Source organism: Theropithecus gelada, chromosome 4, assembly GCF_003255815.1.
Source record: "Theropithecus gelada isolate Dixy chromosome 4, Tgel_1.0, whole genome shotgun sequence".
Taxonomy (NCBI): domain Eukaryota; kingdom Metazoa; phylum Chordata; class Mammalia; order Primates; family Cercopithecidae; genus Theropithecus; species Theropithecus gelada.
Window position 1 is genome coordinate 40,448,910 of NC_037671.1, and position 23,953 is coordinate 40,472,862.

General features: G+C 48.1%; 1 protein-coding gene across 2 annotated transcripts in view; it reads left to right on the forward strand.

The window, feature by feature from the left end:
* ZFAND3 (zinc finger AN1-type containing 3) overlaps positions 1–19,707 on the forward strand; it is a 329,450-nt gene extending 309,743 nt beyond the window's left edge. For both annotated transcript variants that reach the window (XM_025382239.1, XM_025382240.1), the window contains one exon: positions 17,325–19,707. In XM_025382239.1, coding sequence (XP_025238024.1) covers positions 17,325–17,479 — 155 coding nt within the window. In that variant the 3' untranslated portion in view covers positions 17,480–19,707. The remainder of the gene's footprint in view (positions 1–17,324) is intronic.
* The last annotated feature ends 4,246 nt before the right edge of the window (positions 19,708–23,953 follow it).

Sequence of the window (23,953 nt, forward strand, 5' to 3'; positions counted from 1 at the left end):
GTAACCAGATCTCTATGAATGGAGCTTTCATGGGTTGTTGGCTTTCACCAACCTGCCTTATGTCAGGGGGCACTAGAACTGTTCCGTCTCTCAAAGTCATGTTGCTTAGCGAGCTAAGGTTCCTAGGACAGGACCCATGAGGGGCGTGACAGGTGATACATTCCCAGAGACTCAAAAGGAACAAGCTCTGGATAAGTTGGGAATAAGTGCTGAGAGGTGGCACTCTTAACTATTTGGAAAAGGAGCTAGCAGACTTAAGATCTGGATAGTTGAGACTGACCATGAAATGCTACAGCAAAGTTCAGAGGCAAAAAAAACTGAAAAAGGTGGATGTGTTAGCCCTATTGTTCATTGGAGAACTGCCTAAAATAATTGGATCAACTGGGTTCTCTAAAAAATTTCTCACCTTTCTACATCTCTGTGTTTTGTGCAGGCATCCCCATCCCTAATTCAGGGTTAGACAGAGCTCAGTTAAGAAATGAACACATGAGGCCGGGTGCAGTGGCTTACGCCTGTAATCCCAACACTTTGGGAGGCCGAGGCAAGCAGATCACCTGAGGTCAGGAGTTCGAGACCAGCCTGACCAACATGGTGAAACCTTGTCTCTACTAAAAATACAAAAATTAGCCAGGCGTGGTGGCGTGCACCTGTAATCCCAGGTACTCAGGAGGCTGAGGCAGGAGAATCACTGGAATCTGGGAGTTGGAGGCTGCAGTGAGCCACTGCACTCCAGCCTGGGCAACAGAGCAAGACTCCATCTCAATTTAAAAAAAAGAAAGAAAGAAAAAAGGAAATGAACACATTTCTGGTGAGCTGTGTAGACAGATGAGAGGTACACACGTAAGAGCTGCTTGGTGTGGACACTTACCAGCATCGCCAAGCTTGGCCTGCCCTTGAGCCTGCAGTCCAGAAGGCTGCCTCCTCTGTGAAGCAGGTATTAAGGCAGTCATAGCTGTGGATTTCCGTTTCCTTTTACTTTTTTGAGAAACAAAAATGGTCACGACAAGTAAAAAGAAATCCATGTGTTGGAGAGAAAAGAGACACAGTAGAGAAGGGCTAGAAATGTCTGGAAATGGAGGAGGAGCAAAAATGGAGGTGTGATGGTGGGTGTGGGAAGTCCACTGGCATTGACCTGAGAGTGGTATTTGGCCACAGCTGCCAGTGCCTGAGGATGCCACTGCTTATTTCCTCTTGAGATTTGAAGGGTGTTCCCTTTCTCTGTTGTTGCCTGTGGAAATGAGAGGTAGAGCCACCTGTACTGTCTAGTGTATTGCTGTACCCCTTTACAGTGCCTGTGACACAGTTCAAAGAAGATTACAGGGAAAGTCCCATGTTGCTTTGGATACTTCCTTGTTCACGATCACAGGCCACACCAACTGGTGCACATGCTAAAATGTACAGTGCCTGGGTGGGTGACTGGAAGACAGATGACTCTGGCCTGTGGGGAGTACTGTCTTCCACAGAAGACAGATCTTTGCATGATCCAAGGCAGGCCTGCTTCATTTGCTCTGATGGCTCCTCCAGAAAAGTACCTTGGGGCCGCAAGGGAGCTAGGGATAAGTGTGTTCCATGCCGATATTAGATTTCTTTATTAGTAGTAAATACTTGCTTTCGCTCTAGGCCATAGGGTGGGAGGTGGCAGGCAGTGGCTTCCACAGGCGAAGATGGGTCCTATGGGTCCAGGAGACAGGCTGGCAGCCACCTGTCTGTGCCCTGAGGACTCTAAGGGTCACGAGGACACATGCTGTGCACAGCCAGCCACTGTTGTCCACACACTCAGTGCTGTTCTTTCTTGGACCATGGCAGCTGTGAGTCAGCGTACAGTAACATTTGTTTCCCTGAGCTCTGCACTGTATGTTCCAGATTCACCCAGGAAGTGGGGGTCCCAGATTTACAAACTAAAGGGCTAGGTTTATGTTAATACTCTTGCATCAATTAAACTCCTCTTCCCTCGAACTAAGGATTAATTTTCCATGGAATCTGGAGTAACTGGACAAAATACCAGGGTGGAATAGGAAATGGATGTCAGTGGGAATTGTGTGGTTACATTCAGTTCTGCATTGTGTGTACTCCACTCATTTGTAATTATGAGCAACTGCAAAGTTTCAGTTCCAGGAGAGGATCCAGTGCCATCTTGGACGTTTCTGGGTTACTCTAAGAGTGAGCTCAGCAAGTGCAGGCTCCTGTGAATAACGGCAATAGAAAGGCACTATTAGGAAAGTAAACGTGCTACTGCAAAAAATGGGATAGACCACAAGCCAGACAGCAGTAATTTTTCAGTCGTGCCCGTGCACTTGTGTTCACCCAGGTAACTGGATGAACTGCATGGTGACGGTGTCCTCTTGTGACGGGGAGGGGCACAGTTACTAGCATTAAATTTTGCTAGAAGTAATATTTTTCTGTTTTTCTGTCTTATTGCTAGAAGCAATATTTTTCTATTTTTAATGAGTCAGATGTTTACTCAAATTATTTATTCATTCTGTTCATCTTTATTGAGTTGTAGAGGAAGAGCAAGGAATAAAACTGACAAAAGTCCCTGACCTCTTGGTGCTTTTATTCTTTGGGGGAGAGATGCAGTAAGCAAGGGAACAGATAAACAAGGTAATTTCTGATGGGAGTTGGAGATACGATGTAATAAAATGACAGAGTGATAAGGGAAAGGCGGAGCCGCAAATAGGGAACGGGGAGGCCAGCACCTGGGAGGACATGAAAGCTGAGCTGAACATAAAAGCTGGGAGAGCCAGCCATTCAGAGAGCTGGGAGAGCAGTGCCCTAGACAGAACAAAGGCCCTGGAGGGAGGAACAAACTTGGTGTATCTGAGGAAGAGAAAGCTGGCCAGCCTGGCCGGAGCACAGTGCAGGAGGAGAGTGGAGACGCAGCAGGGATCAGTCAGGGGCTTGCATGTCTTTGCAAATAATCTGATTATTGTAAACATAGTGAGAAGGCATTGAAGGATTTTAAGCAAAGGAGTGATCTGGCTTAAATTTTAAAAATATTCCCCTGGAGAGCCAGGCACAGTGGCTCATGCCTGTAATCTTAGCACTTGGGAGGCCGAGGTGGGAGTATCAGTTGAGCTCAGGCAGTGGAGACCAACCTGGGTAACATAGTGAGACCTTGTCTCCATTTAAAAAAAAAAAGAAAGAAAGAAAAAGAAAAAATATATTTCTCTGGGAGAGAAACACATGCTTGTATATGCATCGATGCATGGGCTCTCAAGAATACATAAAAACAGGCAGTGGTGGTGGTTGCTGGAGAGGGTAACTGAGAGAATGGGATGGGAGACTTACTTTCTACTGTATATCATTTTAGGCAATTTGAATTTTTATTATATTCATGTATTACCTTTAAATAGGCAAAGTAAGAATAAACAACTATAAAACAAGTATATCTCAGGTCAATAATTTTTTAAAAAAAATCCAGAAATTCCTTCCAACTGCTGGGAGGGAGACGGCTTGGAGGGCAGCAAAGGCAGAAGCAGGCAACATGCCTGAGCTGTAGCAGCCTGGTGGAGCCATTGGCCTCACTGCACTCCAGCCCAGCTGGCTGCCTTTCTCTTCCATCAGCATGGGGAGCTTATTCCTGCCACAGGACATTCGCATGAGAAGAGATGCAGGGCCGATTCAGGACGTTGTTTACATCTAACCAAACCTCTAATAAAGTCAGTGTGAGAAGTAAAGAGAAGAGAGGAATCAAGAATGAGCCCAGAGTCTGACTCAAACAGCAGCTGGGTGGATATATTGCCACTCACTGAGGCAGAGAAGATGAGGAGATAAACTAATGGAGAGGTCAAAAAGATGAAGAGTTGTTTCGAACATGGTACAGTTGAGATTCCTAGCAAACATTATTCTAGTCAGAAGTGTTTGTCAAGTAGGCCATTGGATATCGGGATTTGGATTTGAGAGGAATTCATGGATGGAAATGTAAGTTCAAGAGGCATTAGCATTGATACCCTACTTGGACCTGGAAGAAATTACGTAAAGGAGAAAATGCAGGAGGATGTCATGCTGGGTGATTTTAGAGGAGAAGCCATGAAGGATTCCAAGGAGCAGCAGTTGGTCAGGTGGGAAGAAAGGAGTGTGATATCACAGAAGACGAAAAATAGAAGTTTTTCAAGAAATGGAAAAGTGGACAAATGCTGTAGAGGTTGAGGTGAGGATATTGGATTTAGCCCCTTGAATACCCGATTGGCCTTTGCTTGCTCCCTAAGGTTCAGAGAACACAGTCTTTCTGTACCTAACCTGTCATTCCTTTACCTGACCAAAATATTTTGAGTGAACCAAGCAGTATTTTAGGGATAGAGGATATGTGATAAATTACAGAAGCATGGTACTTGATTTTATGAAATCTAGCCAAGGAGACAAGTTAAATGAACAAATTCCACAAATGACACTAAATTAAAATTGTGACTAGTGATTGAAGGGAAAGTTCAAGATGCCTTGAAAGCATCCAACTGGGCCCTAACCTAGTCTGAGGGTTCAGGAAGATCTTCCTGAGGAAGTCATTGAAGCTAAGGCCTGAATAACCAGGAATTTCATTTGGAAGTTGGTGTGTCTGGGACACAGAATGCAAAGGAATAAATGGCACAAGGGGAAGCGGCAGCCAGTGTTGAGATCATGCTTCAGTGAGGAAGTTTTTATTGTAATCAGTGGGGAACCATTAAGTAAAGGAGCATGGTAATCATAGACAGGGCTGGATCTCATCATCTCATCATCTCATCACATTGGCTGCCCTGAGGAAGGTGGATTTGATGTGGGGGCGACCACCTAAAGGAGGCTATTGCAGTAGCCTTGGAAAAAGATACTGGTGGCTTTGACTAGGTGGTGGCAGTAGAGAGGGCAAGAAGTAAATGGATTTGATTTTTGGAAATCATATCCACAGGACTCGGTAATGGAATGTGAACAGTAAGGAAGATATCAGTGATGACTCCAGGTTTGTGTCATGAGCCACTGGCTGCATGGTGGCCCTGTTCTCTTAGAATGGGAGACACTGAAGAAGCAGCAGATTTGTGAGGAAGTAGCAAGTGTCCTGTGTTAGACATCTCAAGTCTGAAATACCTGAGATGCCAAGTAGATAATTGAATGCCCAGATAGGGAGCTCCAAAGAGAGGTCTGGGGCAGAGAGAGAAATTTCGAAATTGTTAGCATACATAGTTAGAATTTTAACCTTGAAGAAGAGTGTAGGATTAAGACAGAAAGAAGGTCCAGCACTGAATAATGCTAATATTTCAAGGACAGCAGACAAAGAGCTATCAGAGAAAGAGAAGGAAAACAAGGTAAGCAGGTGTCACAGAGCCCACGGGAGTAGTCAGCTTTCTAGAGGTTCTAAGTGAGAGTTGAAAAGGGTCATTAGATTTAGCGATTTTCAGGCTCCATTCATGGGGTGTTTTGTTTTGTTTTCTGTTTTGTTTTGAGACAGGGTCTTGGTCTGTTGCCCAGGCTAGAGTGCGGTGGCTCGATAACGGCTCACTGCAGCCTTGACTTCCTGGTTGCAAGTGATCCTTCTGCCTCAGTGCCACAAAGTGCTGGGATTACAGACATGAGCCACCATGCCCAGCCGTTCATGGGGTGTTTTTTATACCCAAATTATAACCATTAGGTGAAGTCATCATATCTGAGCCCCCTCTCCTACACCCCCAGTGAAATGGAGCTGGGCTATGGGGTTATTAATACCTTCCACACAGGAGATTTGTAGAGTCCTTTAGTGGGCTATCCATTCAGTAGGGCTTTCACTATAGTGTGCAGTCTGACTTCAGATTTGAACTCATGTCTGCAGAAAATATTTTTTCTGACACTGAATAAGCCTCTTCCCCTTCATGGGAGTTGTTTGTAAATAAACTAACTTTATGGAGAATCAAGAAGCCAGCTTCTCTGCCCGTCCCCACCCCCACCCCCACCACACAGTCTTATAACAGTGGACAGCAGACATTGTAGGACTTGTGACTTTGCAGTTCAGATTTTGTGGAAACGGCAAAAGCATGCTTGTACTTTTAACTCCTCTGAATGACCTTTTTGAGTTATCGTGGTGAAAACAAGAAGCCCTTAGAGAAACTTCATTCTTAACACAAGCACATAAAACAAGTGCATGTAACGCTGGCACAGTTTGGGTGAAAACGTAGATTGTTTGCAGAATGTCTACAGCCCATTCCTTTCTCCTGCTTTTCCTTTCACCACAGCCCCCGGCCTGACAGACTCGGGGAAGTAGACATGAGGCTTTTCAACAAATAGTCAGTACACGGCCAAACTGGGCAACACATGCTCTGCCTCTGTTTGTGACAGTCTTGCAGAATACTCAGCTGTACCTGTGGAGATGCCTCTGCCAGGGCAGAGAAGCTCCTCTCTGATGTCCTTGGAAAGTTTCTGTGTCCCTTTCATGGTGTCCCTAACCACTGAGTGCTTTCCAGCCTGCACTGTGTAGTCTTCGTATATTTAATTCAGATTTCTCTGAAATTTGCATATCTTCAGAAATTTTTACTGAGCTTGTCACTTAACATGCATTATAGTCTGTAAAAACAGACTTGTGGAGGGGGAGAGAGGAAACTTGTACATCATATGTTCAGAGGAAGATTTCCACGTTCATTCTCTCTTGTCAGCAGTGACTTCTCAAAGGAGAATGGAACCAGAATCCAGATGGGGAGGTAAAAGCAAATGGGGCAGAAAAAAGGCTGTGTGAATGGAGGAGGAAGGAACAGACATGATGGGGGAAGGGGGTCTGAGTCGTAATGCCAAGCATGTCAGCTGCACCATGTAGGGCAAGATGGCAAAAGGGATGACCACACTCTGAAGAATCATCCCAGGACCAACCAGTCTTACTCGAGCACATGCCGGGTGCTTCACAGGCACGGTGTTCTTTTATGCCCATAACAACCCCATCTTATAGCAGACACAGCTGAGGTTCTTCAAGGTTAAATGGCTTGCCCTGAGCCAGTAATGTCAAAGCAGCCCTCACTTTACCTGACATAACTGTCAAAGCAGAGCAGCGGGAACCTGAATTCAGTACTTGGGGTCCAAAGCACACACTCCGTGCTGTATTATCCTGAAAGAGAATGTATAGTTCAGCTGTTAAGGGACTTGCTGTGGAAGCAGGGTTGGGACTAAGCTACAGGTCTCTCCTGATTCCAGTTTCTTATCTGCGTACACCCTGTGATCCCAGCGTGTTGATTGAAAGGTCAATTGGGAAAGATGGGGAAAATGTTCCTTTCTTTTCCAGGTGTTTCTCTGGAGAGAGATGTATGGCATTTATAGTCTGATGCCCCCTGACCACATTGCCACTCAGACATTCTGTGCCTTGGATGAACTGACTCTTGCCTGCAAAGGTGCCTTCAGGGAGGCTAAACTGGCCACAGCTCCGTGGCGAGCCATGTGTCAGGAGCTTGGCAACTGAGTTAGCCCCACGGCCCCAGGCTGTGTCCTCAGCAGCTCCTGGATAGAATGTGTGCAGCCTCTTTTGTCATCTGTACTTTAACTTTGGAGCTGTTTTTTTAGGAGACTGCTCTGTCTGAGAAGATAATGTTTTAAAAGATTGGGAAATGCTGAAAGAGAAGGCCAAACAAATCAGGAGCCTACTGAAAGGAGAATAAGATCATTCCCAAAACAGAAGTTTCTTACCAGCACAGCACTCTTCCCCTGAGAGCCGCGTAGGGGCTGGAGGAGGTGGAGGGGCCTGCCAGGAGTGCAGGTGCCTCCTTATGGGGTTTTGGACCCCAAAGACTACCCCAGGTACCAAGTGGTTAATGCCACCTGCTTTCAGCTACTGAAATGAAATGATGTTTGAAAGAGCAAGTCATTTCATTATTCTTGTGACAAAAACTGCCTTGAGCCATTTTCTCTTAGTTTTTAAATATATGTTCATCTCCAGATAAAACAGCCTAGCATATGAGCCTGCAGCCAGCCCCTGTCTCCTCGTATGCTGGGCATTGAAGGGCTTGCTTGGAGGAGAGTTCTCATAAGTCACAATATCTTTCATGGTATGGGCCTCCTAACCCCCTACCCCCTGGGTTGCAAAAATAGCTTTTCCTACATGGAGGCAAGAGTGAGCGATGGGAGGCTTGTTCTCTGGCTGTCAGGTAAAGTGAGAGCTGCCTGAGCTGGGTGATAGAAGGAGACATTACTGGGACGAAACCGATATTCTCCACAGAGAGGAAAGAGGTAATTAGAGCTTTTGCAAGAATGGGGCTGTCTGGAGAAACAATAATAAAGGACATGAACAGTGGTGAATTTTTTTATACTTTTAAAATGGCATGTGTACAAACTGCATGGGGAGCTTCGTTAAGCTGGACTGTGGCACAGTTTTCTTGCCTGCACTGCTGACGGCTTTCTGAAAGTGATGTGACGGCACATGCCAAGGGAGGGCTCTCGATCACCGCTGACGGCGCACAGCTGCCTTATGAGTTCTTTGCACAAGGCTTTTGTATCTTTGCCTCTATCATACTGCTTTTGGTTCTAACATTTAGCTGGCATGTAACTGATATTTTAATTTATTTGGAGGAAAGCAGATGATTGCTTCTGTTTTAGAGCTGTCTCGATATGATTTAGTGTTTCTTATGAAATTGTTGAGGAGGAGCGTGGGCTTTTCTAAATTGCAAGTTTTCCTTCTCTTTGAAAAGCAGACAGACCGATGCCCAGCTTGTTGATTCACTGTGGGTTTGGTTCCAGCACCCTGGGCAGCTGACTTCTGTCCATCCACTGGTTCTCTTCTCAGCCCAGCAGAGCACTATGTCAGCCAACTCAGCAGGCTGGGATCCAGTTCTGTGTGTTGGAGTCTAATGATTTTCCCCTTACCATGCAAAGCCAGGGATGGAGGAGAATGTAAAGCAGATGCATTCCATTCCCAAAACACCTGCAGCTGCTTTGCCTGTACCCTGGCCTGATGAAATAAAATGCATTTAGATCCTTTAATATAATACATTTCTGTGCTACAAATTCTGCCTTGGGCATTGGGTCAGCGGATGTGGTATAATCCACAAATTGCTGCTGGTGGGAGTATAAATGGCTAATGCTTTACAACAAGCTTCCCTGTAACCACCTGCTGTTCCCAACGTGTACTTACATAGGAGCTGTGAGGCCAGTGAGCTGTCCTGACCCAACGCCTGTACTTACTTATGAGCTGTGAGGCCAGTGAGCTGTCCTGAGCTTTAAACAGTTGTTACTTTGCTGGAAAAATATGATTTTTTAAAAAATACGGTTGCTTAATCATTTAAGGAAGATGAGTCAGGGATATTTGTCATTTATTTTTGAAATAGACACTTTAGATGCCAAGTGGTACCTATTAATGAGTTGAGATTTGGAGGGTCAACTCAGGATGCTTTGAGAGGTCTTGGTAGCTTCTATCTGCTGGAGCTCATGTGCATCCACAGGAATAGTCTCTGATTTACCACAGAACCAGATATACCTGCCGGGGCCCCATCACTGTGCTGCCCCCAGCACAGGCTGGGGGGTGGGGAGCAGGTGCCTCTGTGCAGACAGCAGCATGCTGCCACCTCAGGCTGCACACCAGCAGAGCGTGTTACAGTACCTCATCCCCAAGGCTCATCAGTATTTTTAGGTCCTCCTTCAACTTTTGACAATTTGAAATTTAAATGAGCAAGGAAGTGTAAAACATTTGCAAATGAGGTAAAAACACCTGAGCAGCTGGAGCTGCAGCCCTCCCTGGTCTATGGCTGTAATAAAACAGCCACTTGAGGGAGCTTCCAAGTGAAGGGGTCTGCAAGAAAGCAAATGTTTAATTAATTATAGTCCAAAAGTATCCAGAGCTGCCCAGTTTTGCCAACTTGAAATAATTATTTTTACTTCAAGATAAAGCTAATAAGCAACATTTCTGTCTGGCACTGATTGAATCAAAATGTCAAGGGCTCAACTTTTGTGACTTTCAGCATCCCCTTCTTTGTCTCCCTCAGGAAATTCTGTGTAAATGGACAGTTCTAACACCTACCCAATTCTTAGGAATTGGAGGGAAATGCTGGTCTGTAGGGTCCAGGGGCCTCAGCCAAGGGTAGAGGCCTCACCTCAGGCAGGATGTAAGGTGGGCTCCTTCCCTCTGCCCTCCAGCTCCTGCTCCACCCGCCTCCCCAGGCCCTTACAGCAGCCGTTCCCTGTGGCCAGTGGGGGAAGGGAACCAGCCAACGCTACTTGACTTGGTTCAGCTGCCCTCCGTGCCTAGCCTGCCAGCATTGCGAGAGGTAAAGAACACAGAACACAGACCCAGCCCCACCTTCTAGGTTGAGTTACACCTTGGAGTGTTCGTTTTGATTGATGTTGATTTTTGTATATAAGTGAGTGAGATGTTGTTACAATTTTCACAGCACTTAGAACAAGGTGTTGGATGTTGTGGCACCTTTGCCTAATGATGGCATTTGTGCAGATTGTTCTCAGTCACGTAGGTTTAGTCTCAAAACACCCACACCTACTCCCTGTGTAGACAGAGGTGAGGTGTAGCTGTGGATGAGAGATCTGAATGAATTGTATCCACTTCACATGTTAGCTTTAAAAGCTGTAGGGTCATGTTAGAAGTTTGGTTCCCGCCAAATGAGCAGTTTTAGAGCTCTGCGTGTCAGATTTTTATGGGTCTTGGGAAAATGCTCCTCAGTTCCGTTTTCTGCTGGGAATGTGTTTCTAAGGCCCTTTAGGTGTTGGGCATCTTCAGGTTTCTGTGACACATGGGTCTTTAGGGCCATAGGCCCCATTTCCGCATCAGGAGGGCTGAGTCCAGATGTGCTGGTTTAATATTTTACGAGTGGCCTCCATTGAAATACCTGTTCTCCCGAGAGAGGTGTCCCTGCCCCCCTGCCTCTCTGTTTCTGGTGAGTGAGCTGAAAACTGCCTCCTGGATTTCTCATTCACATGGGATTCTTTCAGGACAGAGCTTTAGATAGGTCTTGAATTGTGTTTTTGCCTTTTGCTATGATCTTGTGTCTTTGGTAGTGACAGTCAGGGAAGTGATTGCTCTACCCTCGTCACTTGCTGTCCACAGCCACAGGCTTGGGCAGGGCCCCGGGATCACAGCCTTAGGTGGTTCAGCCACCGTGACTATCTGGACAGGCATCCTCTTCTTCCGTTCCAGTTCCATGTGCCCCCTCTCGATGCTGTCTGCTCACTTGAAGGAGGTCTTCTCAGATGGTGGGTGTAGCTGGTGGAGACCCTGGGGAGACCTTCCCCTCAGATCACAGGGGGTGACTGGTACTACCTGCTATGGTTGGGCCTCCTCACTAGTCCTGCTCTCCTTCTTCCCATGCTAAGGGCGGCCTGTAAGAAGCCAGGATGGTGGCAGGCAGAGAGGCCTCAGTCCAGAGGGCCATGGAAAGTGGAGTCATGGAGCACAGTGCCTGCAGAGCTGCTGTTTCTCTCTCCCTTTGAAGTCAAGGGCTCATCCCATATTGCTCTTCAGTGCCAGAAAGCAAAGGGACGCCCATACAAGTTCTTGAGCGTTTTGTGCAGACTTACTGAACACAACTCAGGTATCCTTAAGGAAGCTCTGCAGCTTCCTCCTGGACCAGTATTTCATGAAAATCCAGTCATCCTGCGCTCAAAGGAGCAGGGTAGCCAATCACGTGATTTGGCAGGAGAAAGGGATATGGTTAAACCACATTTAGCAGGCAGATTACATTTTCAACCACTTTGCCATGACTCTTCCCCTCTCTTTTTGGGGAGTGAGCGTCCTTTTAACCATATTCCCCATCCCTTATCGTCCTTTATCCCTTCAAAGCACCAAATGATATATAGCTACAGTAAGCAAAAATCTGTTGAAATGTTTTTAAAAGTACATGCTACTGAACAATAGGGCCATAAGGAAAATATAGATATGGGAATGTATGTATGTAAATGAGTCAGTGAATTTGATTTTTTTTATTTGTACAAATTTATGGGGTACATGAGAAATTCTGTTACATGTATATAATGCATGTGATCAGGTCAGGGTTAGGGTGTCTGTCACACGAGTACAGTACATTTTTGCTAAGTATAGTCATCCTACTCCACTATCTAATATTGAATTTATTCCTTCTATCTTACTATATGTTTATACCCTTTAGTCCACTTCTCTTCATCCACCTCCCTCCCCACACTCACCCTCCCAGTCTGTGTCTTTTCACTCTTTACCTCCATGTGTTTAAATTAGTTAGCTCCTGAATATAAGTGAGAACATGGGATATTTGCCTTTGTGTGCCTGGTGTATTTCACTTAAGATAATGACTTCCAGTTCCATCCATGTTGCTGCAACTGACATGATTTCATTCTTTTTGACTGAAGAGTACTCCTTTGTGTATATATACCACATTTTTTTTATCCATTCATCCCTTGATGGACACTGAGGTTGATTTCATATCTTTGCTTTTGTGAATAGTGCCACAATAAACATACAAATGCAGGCATCCCTTTGATGTATTGATTTTTTTTCCTTTGGGTAGATATCCGGTGGTGGGATTGCTGGATCAAATGATAATTCTTAGTTTTTTGAGAAATTTGCATACTGGTTTCTATAGTGGCTTTCCTAGTTTACATTCCCACAAACAGTGGGAGTTCTCTCTTCTCTGCATCCTCACTAGGATCTGTTATTTTTTTTGTCTTTGTAACAGTAGCCATAGTGACTGGGGTAAGATGATATATCTCATTGTGGTTTTGATTTGTATTTCTCTGATGATTAGTGATGTTGAGTATTTTTTTCATACACCTGTTTACTGTATATCTTCTTTTGATAATTGTCTATTCATGTCCTTTGCCTAATTTTTAATAGGATTTTTTTTCCTGTTAAGTACCTTATGTACTCTGGATATTAGTCCTCTGTCAGATGAATAGTTTGCAGATATTTTTTCCCATTTGGCAGGTTTTCTCTATGCCTGGTTGATCATTTCTTTTGCTGTGCAGAAGCTTTTAGTTAGTTAAGTCTCATTTGTCTGTTTTTGTGTTTGTTGCCTGTGCTTTTGAGGTCTTAGTCATAAATTATTTGCCTAGATCAATGTCCATAAGAGTTTTCCCTAGGTTTTCTTGTAGTATTCTTATAGTTTCAGGTCTTGAGTTGGAGTCTTGAGTCCATTTTGAGCTGATTTTTGTGTGTGGTGAGAGATAGGGATCCAGTCTCACTCTTCTGCATGTGGCAGGCCAATTCTCTGAGCACCGTTTATTGAAGGGGATTTCCTCTCCCCAGTGTAAGTTCTCATTGACCTTGTCAAAGATCAGCCAGCTGTGAATATGTGACTTTATCTGATTTTGATTTTAATATATAACTTTTTAAAATCTGGGGAAAAAAGAAATACATGATACCCTGGGTAATAATACCAGAGCTGCTGTCTTAGTTCAGCAGGTCAGTTCTGTGTCCTTAGTGTCTTCATCCCTTCTGGAGGCCACTGTCCTTGGCCCTCTCTGGAAAGGCCCTTATTGGTTTCTAACAAATGATGTAGAGGAAGTGTTAAGGCTGGCCTAGCTAACACGACTATAAATCCTCTGTGCTCTAAAACTGCTCATCATTGAAATTATGGAAAACAATCTTCTGTAGCAGCCTGGACTCATCTCTCTCCATACCCAGCTTGGATCCCAGAATTCAGTCAGAGAGCAACCCAAAGTTCATGACGCTTGCAGTGGTTTCTGGAAACAGATCTGTGAGTACCAAGAAAAGAGGATAAAGATTCATCCCATCCACCAGTCATTCCCACGCACCTCTGCCCGCCATCCCCTGTATCCAGGACAACCCCCTTCTGACACCAAAATGCATTTCACCATTGGCTGCTGTCAGTAGATAATATCTGCTCAGCATTTGGGACAAGTTCCAGACATAACTTCCTCTTAGTGAATGATCTGACAGGAGAAGGAATTGAGCTTAATTTATGCCACCTAATAACTTCAGTGCAGCTACTTGGGAAGTTAGCCCGCCAGAGTTTCCCCCAAACTTTTCTCCAGTGAATTACAATACCATATATTCTCATTGCTACCAGTGTGCTCCCAAAATCTATCTGCTGTTTAATAGTTTTTACCTTTCAAAAATACAAGCTGGCTGGGTGTGGATTTTTGAAAACATTCCTCCTGCCTTGGCCTCTCAAAGTGCTGGGATTAGAGGGTGCCTTCTCATCCCAGCAATCCCAGCACTTGGAGAAGTCGAGCCGGGAGGAATGCTTGAAGCCAGGAGTGTGAGACCAGCCTAGGCAACACAGTGAGACCTTGTCTCTACAAAAATAAAATATAAGAAAATAGCTAAGTGTGGTGATGTGTGCTTCTAGTCACAGCTACTGGGGAGGCTGAGGCAGGAGGACCTCTTGAGCCTGGAAGGTTGAGGCTGCAGTGAGCTAGGATCGCACCACAGCACTCCAGCCTGGTGACAGAGCAAGACCCTGTCTCAAAAAAAAAGAAAAAAAAGAAAAAAGAAATCTAAGCCAAGTGTCAAGATGTGTCTAACAGGTACACAGAACCTGGGCAGAGAAATAAGGTGTTTTGGGCTAGTAGAGGGAATATCAGGGTAGCACTGTGATAGAGGGTAAAGGGAATATCAGGTAGCTACTCCCTGGGCGGTAGAGGGAACATCAGGGTAGCTACTATGGGTGTCACTCCCTGTTCCTTCTTCCAGAGGCCTGGGGCTCTCACATCCACCGAGTTGGCTGCTCTCTAGCTGGCGGAAGGCAAGCTAAGCAAACCTGGAGAAGGGGGGCCAGATGCAGCCTTTGCCTTCCACCCCAGTCCGTCTTTGACTAATGAGGTGTTAAGCTGAGCCAGGAGCCAAGTTAATTCCAGTGGTAATCCATTTCCTGCTGCTTTTATTCAGCCAGCACCATTCATCAGAAGGAGAGGAGAGCCCCTGGGACCTTCTGAATCATCCCAGTATCTTGAAGAAAGGGAAGGGAACGGGCAGCAGGGGTCCACCCACCCCTTATTATAGATGCTGAAAGAACAGAAATATGTCAGGACTTGGTGACAGAAATGTCTGCAGACACATCCTGATGCCATCCTGCTGGTGCCCCTACCCTAAGCCCTGACTGGCAGCAGGTTCTCCCTCACCAGGTAGGCTTTGCTACGAAAAGATGATTTTGCTTGTTAGATGGAGGATGCATATTGAAGCCATCCACACCTCTGCTGCAAAATCCTTTAGGAGAAAGACAACTGGTATCCAATATCTTCGAGTAATGAACTTATCAGTAAATATAACACATGAGCTCATTAATCTTAACTTTGCTTTTGAACCAAGTGGGAGCTTGGCTTCTCAGGAGACAAAAATTTCATCTCTGTTCTTTTCCTTAAACCCAATCCCAATTTAGAGTCAAACATATTGCCCTGCTCTCCCTGGGAAGCAGTTAATAATGTTTTCTCACACAATGGATGGCCCAAGCTCAGCTGGGTCACTCCCAGCCCCTCAGGCTGTGTACATGTCCCCTGCACACAGCCTGGGCTCCAGGCTTCCTAGTAGGGTGTGAGCACCGGCTACATCCTTGAGGCTGGTTGGTCCTCAGCCATTGAGGACACCACACATTCTCCTTCCTTCAGGCTGAGGAATATAGGTGAAGTTAATCTTACAAGTTAAGGCTACTGAATATTAATCTTAAATCTTAAGGCTGTTGAAACTGTTATTCATCCTGGCCACTTCTTCCTTGCTTGGGCGCTTGCTGCTCTTCTAAAAGCACAGCCTCTTCATCTCTGAAAAGAAGTTGATGTGAGGAGGGATGAAGGGCTGTTCTTTATGGCCTGGATGAGGGCTTAAAAGAAAGAAGTCTGAAAAGAGATGCCATTGGCTTGGAAAACAAGTGAGGAGAGTGTTTGCCTGGGCAGGCTGCTGTGGGATGCCTGCTGCAGACAGCGGGAGCAGGTTTAGGAATGGATCTGGACTCACCCAGAAGCTTGCTCCTGTGAACCTGATCTAGGCTCACGGGGCCTAGAGGTGTGGTGAGTTAATGCCGATGGGATAAGAAGGTGGTGAGGAGCCAGCCAGCACTGGCAGGTGTCTTCCTAGCCCTGATCTTGTTCTCCCCAGTGTTCCTGAAAGAGACAGCCGGCAGACCCTGGGGACCTCAGACGTCTGTGCTCCCCATGCATATCAGCCGCTCTAGAAATTGCCTGGGAAGCGGGAGGGAATGGATGACACCCTGGTGCAGCTGTGCACCCTGTGTTCTCTAAGCCTGGCTCCTGGCTCCCTGCAGCCCTCCCCTCCTTGTTCCCAGCCCAGAGTGACGTTACCTGTACCAGCTCCCTGCTTGGTAGGCCTCTTGATCTTTCATCACTGGTCTTTTTCTCTTATTTACCAGACCAGTGTCTCCTTCGGATTTCTCTGCTTCAAAAAGAGCCTTGCAGCATCCTGCACTTCTGGGAGGGAAGGACAGTTGGGAGGCCCTGAGTGTGGGGATCTCAACCTTGCCCACCTACCTGGTGAAGTTAGAAGTATCAGGTTCTGGCCGGGCGCGGTGGCTTATGCCTGTAATCCCAGCACTTTGGGAGGCCGAGGCAGGCAGATCACGAGGTCAGGAGATCGAGACCATCCTGGCCAACACGGTGAAACCCCGTCTCTACTAAAAATACAAAAAATTAGCCGGGCGTGGTGGCGGGCGCCTGTAGTCCCAGCTACTCCGGAGACTGAGGCAGGAGAATGGCGTGAAACCTGGGAGGTGGAGGTTGCAGTGAGCCGAGATCACTGCACTCCAGCCTGGGTGACAGAGCAAGACTCCATCTCAAAAAAAAAAAAAAAAAGAAGAAGTGTCAGGTTCCTTGGAGATGGCAATTCGAGCCCAGCATTGCTGTCCTTTCCTCTGTTTCTATCTAATACCTTTTCTAGCACTAGAAATAATCCACTTTCCTTTGAGAGCCCCTACTCATTTGTGGATTGTGGTTTGATCACTCCCACCATCCTCTCTAGCCCCGGCTGTACAGGAGGTGGAATGTCATTTAAGACATAATCATTTCTCCTGCCTCCTAGAAATGGTGGGCATCCTGTGGTGGAAATCACAGTTTTCCTGAGCCAAGCAAAGTGCTGAGCTGACAGCCTGTGCTCTTCCGCCTGCGTGGTGCTGGCGGGGGCGCAGAGCCCACTCATTTCCAAGGAGAGGGCTGTGTCTCACTGCAGCCATCAACTTAGGGTTCTACCCTTCAAGGGTCCAGGCAGGGGCAGCCTCTGAGCAGCCACAGCTTGTGAGTTGGGAGGGCATCAGACGGGCTTGAGCAGCTGTGGAATGCGAAGTGCTGACCCTCTTGCTACAGGGTGTGGGTGTTGGAGTGAGCTCTCTGCTGCATCAGGAACCCCTGCAGTGACTGTTGTCCACCCACTGGGATGCCCTTCCATCCTCTGGACAAAGGCAGTAGTGAGGCTCTGTGCACTTGGAGGCCACCCTAATACTCTCTTTCCTCTGCGTCTCCCACTGCTGCAGGTTATGTGTTCTGTATGTTACATCGCCTTCCCGAGCAGCACGACTGCACATTCGACCACATGGGCCGCGGCCGGGAGGAAGCCATCATGAAAATGGTGAAGCTGGACCGGAAAGTGGGGCGCTCCTGCCAGCGCATCGGGGAGGGGTGCTCCTGAAGGCCAGGCATGGCCACCACATGACGCTGTTCTTAGTTCACTAATGTTAGCCTTATTTAGGACAAAGTCAGCCAGACACCTTGTACTGGGCACGCGTCAGACTGCAGCCAGTCCGTTTCCTTTCTTTAGCCAGCCATCCTGGTACTGTAGTTTAGGGGTTGATGGTGGTTGAAATTGATTTCTGGCTGGTTACTAAGGTGCCTGCTAGCCATTGTATAAAATTAAAACATGAAGAATATTTTTTTTTGAGCATGGCTAGTGGATTTAAAACAACACATACCTGTCACTGCTGGAGTCAAACTTATAAAAAGCCTTAAGTGGAAAGTGTTCCAGACGGAGACTCTGAGTTAATAGAGGAGTAGAAGCTGGTGTTAAAGTTCCCACGACGCACATGGCTTTGCCAGAAACTCTGTTTAATGTTCGGCCTTTCACCTCTTCACTTATCCTTAGTCCCAGTAGCCAGGATACCTGATGGCCACGTGTGCCTTGGCCACAGGAGGCTGCTGAGATTGGCCACATGGCTGGGCTGGGTGGTGGCCTCACTCTCCCACAGAGCTGGAAATGGGGGGTGGGGGACAGATTCTTACGGAAATTTTTTTACCTGACTTGCTATGAAAAAACTCATCACACAAGAAGAGAAACAGTAACCTCACTTTGAAAATTAGTTCCACTCAAGACTAGTCCACGAACGAGACCCGCCTTTTCTACACAGGATCCAAGGTCACGAGAAGCAGCCAGAGTGCCCTGTCCCCGCCGGCTCTGGTCTGCCATTCGCCAGTGCAGGGATCTGGCACGGACCAGATGTGGCGAATGGCAGCACAGCGCGGTGGCCGGGTCTGCACACTGGCCTCTGCAGCCAGATTTCTATATTGGGAGTTTTTTAAAAAGACATTTCATAGCCAACAAGAATCAGTAGAAGTGCTGGGAGCAGCTAGGGAAGCTGCCGCCCACGGGCTCTGCCCCTTCCAGCTGGAGCCGCCCGTGCCTCCAGGGGCCAAGAGGATGATGCCGTGGCCTCCATTCTCGTTTCTATGCAGCCCCATAGTCCAAGGACACCCAGTCCACATCTACCACATAGCAAGTTTAGTAAGGGAAGGCAGCATACGTCCCAGGGACAGTGTGTTTGGATCTGTCTAGAACAGCGGTTTGTGGCTGTGGCCCAGCTCCGAGAGTGGTATTTGCTCTGGTGGGTGAGGGCCTGAGGGTGCATTTCTCCACCTGTGCCCCCTCATGTTCACAGAGGAGTTCAGCAGCTGCAGCTGCTCAGGCCAGGTGGGGAAGGGTGGGGGTGGGCCTCATTGCCCCATGTTAGGAAATCACTACCAGTCAGGTGGGGCTGGGGCTGGGGCTGGTTGGACAGGATCAGGATTCTCTTGAAAGCCCAGGCAGGGTGAGCGGTCCCAGTGGTTCTAGGTCTGCATCTGATCCAGGTGGGTGAGGGCAGGAGGCCCCTGCAGAGGCAGCGTGGATCTGCCCACACATAGGCTACTGGAATAGTTTAACCCAGCAACTTTCCTTTTATAAAACAACAAATGGTTCAACTCTGTCTGCAAATTAACAGCTGAACACCTGCAACTGCAAATATTTTTTTGATCCGACGTACTGAAATAGGAAGTCATGCTCTTCCCACCCTCCACCCACCAGAGTGGAACCCGCTGCAAAATCCCCAGCCTTAATTCTTGCTTCAGGACCCAGACCGGTGTCTTGCTCTAGGGCAGCCCAGGGCAGAGGGGCCAGGTCTGCCCAGCGTTTACCACTGCTGTCAAGCCACAGCCCTTGGCCACCATATGGGCCATCCTCAGTGAGGCAGCCCCGCCTAGGCCTCCGCCAAGCTCTGGTCCCGAAGAGGCTGTGCGCTCCCTTCCCAGCCCTCCCCAGGCCCTGCCCACTGCCTGCTGCGTGGAGGCAGCTGTGGGAAGGAGCCCTGGGGAGCCGGCCCAGGGGAGCGAAGCCCATGTTCACTTCCTGACTTAGAGCTGGGGGGGTGGGGGGTGGGGCTTGTTCCCCTGCAGTATCTGTTCTGTGAAGTTTGTTAAATGTAAGGAAAGCTTAAATTCTTGTATCTTTAAAAGAGAAAATCTTATTTAACCCTTTTGTGTTCTAGATTTACTTACACACATAGCCTAGAGCTCAGTTTTAGTTTTAACATTGTGAAAATATTAAAAGAATCTTGTAACTTTATTCTTTTTTCTCCTGCTGAAAAAAAAAATTAAACCAATCGTATGAAAGTTTCGCTTCCTTGTTTCACCCACTCTCCTAAGTGCCCCCTGGGTTGCTGGGAAAACTGACCCATCTCCCTGGCCAGGGCTGGAAAGAGATGGGGGCCTTGTGTGCAGAGTCCGTCTGCAGTACTTGGGGGCACTCGTCCGGTTAGTGTCCAGGCTAAACATCCACTTCCTTGCTTTTTGTTGGGGGCCTCTGCCCTGGGCAGCTGCGGGGCTGGCCTTGGGGTAAAGGTGGGTCTGCAGGGCCAAGCCTGTGCCAGCAGCCAGGAGGTTACACACTGGGGGAGATGAGAAAATGAGCCCCAGCCCTGAGGGCCCCAGGTGTGAGTGGAGCGGGTGCTGAGTCTTGAGGGAAGGCAGCATGCCCTAGACCTGAACCCCACCCTAGGAACGGCCTCCAGGGTGGATGACGAAGGCTCCCGAAGGCTGGCTTGGAGGGAGGTGTGTGCTGTGGCACTCTTTAGTGTATAGGATGAACTTACTACATTTTTAAATGTTTAAAAAGCATTTGGTAGGATGGGCGCAGTGGGTCACGCCTGTAATCCCAGCACTTTGGGAGACAGAGGTGGGCGGATCACGAGGTCAGGAGATCAAGACCATGGTGAAACCCCGTCTCTACTAAAAATACAAAAAGTTAGCCGGTGTGGTGACAGGCGCCTGCAGTCCCAGCTACTCGGGAGGCTGAGGCCAATGGCGTGAACCTGGGTGGCAGAGCTTGCAGTGAGCGGAGATCACACCACTGCACTCCAGCCTGGGGCGACAGAGCGAGACTCCCTCTGAAAAAAGAAAAAAAAAAAAAAAACATTTGGCAGGGCAGGGGTGAGGCCCAGGGGTGGGAACTGTCCCCACTACTTTTAGGACAGAGATATTGACCACATAGTTGTCATGAAAGTGCCCGGTGGTGGTGAACAAGCATGTGGGCAAAGGGCAAGAGAGGGCCTTGGTGGCCCGGGTGTGAGGCAGGCCTGCAGGGACCACTGGTCCGCAGGAACTGGGTCTGCGTCAGCTCCCTCCTGATTGCTTCACAGAGGATTTTATGCCAACAAAAATCCACAGCAAGAAGAGGGGAGGGTGGGAAGACAAGAGAAACCTTCCTGCTGGGTGATGTGAGAAACAGGAAACCATGGGTGGGAGGGGGCCGTGGTCTTCAAGGGAGCCATCAGCAGCACATTCAGGGAGCTGTGAGCAGCCCCTCTAGCCCCAAGAAGAGGGTCTCCAGGAGAGAGGGCCCCACAGACACCCAAGAGAGGCCTGCAGGAGTCTCAAAAACTGGCTTCCTCTGCAGCCATTCTCACAACTACGTGTGGGAAGGCTCCAGGGAGGGGAGGGAGGAGTGACTGGAGAAAGACATGGAGCCTTGGGACCCGGGGCGGACTCCGGGGAAACTCAGCACAGCTCTAGGCCTGCGAGGTGGCCCCATGTCTTGTCAGCACTGGGTCCTGTCAGAGGGCTTGGAGAAGGTCTAAGAATCAGAGATAGATACAGATAATTAAACAAATAATAACAGTGTATTAATGCCTACCAGAAATACGCAGGAAGAGGAGCCGCAGACCCTGCATGACTCAGCTGTGAATAATATTTACATACAAATAATGTGAACACAAATACTAGTGAATATTACTCTGGTAAATATGTACGCTGGATCTCAGTAGGAGACTGGGAGAGGGAAAGAATGTGCCTGTGTATTGGTGGCAGAGGGTAAGAGAGCCAAGTTCTTGTTCTTAGCAGGAAATCAACAACGGATGTCCAAAGCTGAAAACGTGACAGTAGTATGTTGTTTAGAAATATGGAGGTAAAAGAGGAAGAAAAAGCTTAAAGTTCAAATTGGTTTTCTTTGGGATAGGAGATAGGAATACAGTAGGCCTTATATTTATGACTACAGTTATACGTGTAACATTGATTGAAAAATTGAAACGCTTAATAAGGGAATGATGGAAGCCCTTCCTGGGAATTGAGGGGCAAAGTCTTCAGAAACCCGCCTCACTGTTCTCGGAAAGTGGGTTTCAGGGAGTTCAGGTCTCTGAGATGCAACATAGAGTGTTGGTTTTGATCAGAGCTGCTGTGGAAGATGCAGGCAGCTGGCACATCACAGCACAGCACATGTTTAAGACTCCCGAAGGCTGAGGGCAGTGGCTCGAGCTTATAATCCCAGCACTTTGGGAGGCCAAGGTGGGAGGATCCCTCGAGTCCAGGAGTTCAAGACCAGGCCACGTGGTGAGACCTCATCTGTACGAAAAAATACATACTTTTTTCCTTTTCAAACCCTGCATGTGGCATGTGATGCAAAAAAAAATTTTTTAAATCACTGCGGGGAGGGGGTGGTGGTACATGCCTGATAGTCCCAGCTACTCGGGAGGTGGAGGTAGGAGGATCGCTTGAGCCCGGGAGTTGGAGGCTGCAGTGAGCTAGGATTGCGCCACTGCACTCCAGCGTGGGCAACAGCCTGAGAGCCCATATCTAAACATATATGTATGTGTATATATATATATATATGTATATTTGTTCTTTTTTAAATTTAAAAACCCTGGGAAAGGTGGCTCTGGCAACACCAAGCTTATTTGTTACCAAGAAACCTTTTCTTAATCAGCACACCTTGGGGAAAGTTACCCTGGTTCATTGAGCACCTACTGTGTGCCAGACACCCGAACAACTCTCCCTCGATCCCATGTGATTCCACTTGGAGGCACCTAGAGCAGTCAGATTCACTCCCTTCATCAGGTCAGCCTGGAAGCTCCTGTCTCCAGGCTTCTGTGGTATGACGTCCAGCAACCCAGATGTCTGGCTGGGCAGATGCATGGAACGTCACCTTTTCCTTGGCTTAAGTGCTGTGCCCAAATTCACACAGAAACAGAAGAGTGTTTCCTGCCTGTCACTGGAGAGTCTGGGATGGAAAAAGTGCCTGGAGCAGGAGGGTGGGTGACACCGAGTACGTGCTGGGCCCAGGCCTGGCCCTCCCACTGCACACCCTCTGGGGCATCGCACAGGGTTAGGTGATCGAATTGTTGGCAAATGAGAGCCCCCCAGACCCGGGACCTAATAAAAGGCCTTTTGAGTTTTTGACCTGGAAGGACCCCACACCTAGGGCTCCCCTCCTGGCCGCCTCTTCCAGGCAGCCCCACCAATCCTTGCAGTGAGGAGTGTAGCTGAAGGGGCCTGGGGGACACATCACAGGGTTCGATGGGAGAACTCGCTGACAGGGAGTGTCTCTGGAGTCCTCAGGCCCACGCCCACCGAGCACCAGGAGGAGCTGAAGAGGAGGGAGTTCCAAACTAGGAGGAGAGGGATCCGCTCTGTGTGACAAGGTGCCCAAGTTTGGGGGTGGGGTGGGGACCAAGACATAGACCCCGAGGTAAAGCTCTGGGTCTGCACTGTGGGAGCCCCATTAGGGGCATCTTCCAGCCCACAGCCCACTGGCTAGGGTGACCTTCATTCAACACCTGCTATATGCCAGGCTGCGTCCCAGGCACTGGGGATATGGTGGTGACCCAAACTACAGCCTACAGCCAGAGAGCACAAAACAAGGGCAGTGCAAAGAATATTAGGGGGGTGACAGGCATACACGGTACGCAGCAGGAAGGGAGCAGGGAGAGAAGCATAGGGTCTGAGGGCCTTTCTCTGTGATGGGCGTGGAGGGCCCTGCCTGCCGCCTGGGGGTTCAGTCAGGCTGCCACTGTACCAGGAACAGCCTGCAGGGAGCGAGGGAGGACGCAGACCAGAGGACCGGCTGGCTGGTCCGAGAGACCAGCAGGAAGGTTCAGTGCCCCGAGGTGGCAGGGAGGTGGCGAGAAGAGCCGCATCCTGGACTGATTTTTGAGGGTGGAGATAGCAGGAGTCACTGACAGGCTGGGTGTGGGTGAGAGAAGAGAGGAACTGTAGGCAATTTCTAGTTTGGAGTGTGAGCCACTGGAAAGACAGATATGCGGTTAATGAATGACGGGCAGGCGTGTGAAGGGGGTGGGATGAGAGCAGACTGCTGAGGTGTAGACAAGACACCCAGCTAGAAGTGTGTGTGTGTGTGAGTGTGTGTGTGTGTGTGTGTGGCGGGGCCGGAGGTTGGGGGTGGTGCCTGGATACACAGTTCCAGGGCTCAGTGGAGAGGTCCTGGCCGGAGATGGGCATTTTTTCCCCAATAATTTTTATGGTAGTAAAACATACAGAACATGCAGTTTGCCATCTGAACCATCTTTAAGTGTACAGTTTAGTATTATTCAGTCTCATAGTGTGGTGCAACTATCGCCCGTGTCCATCT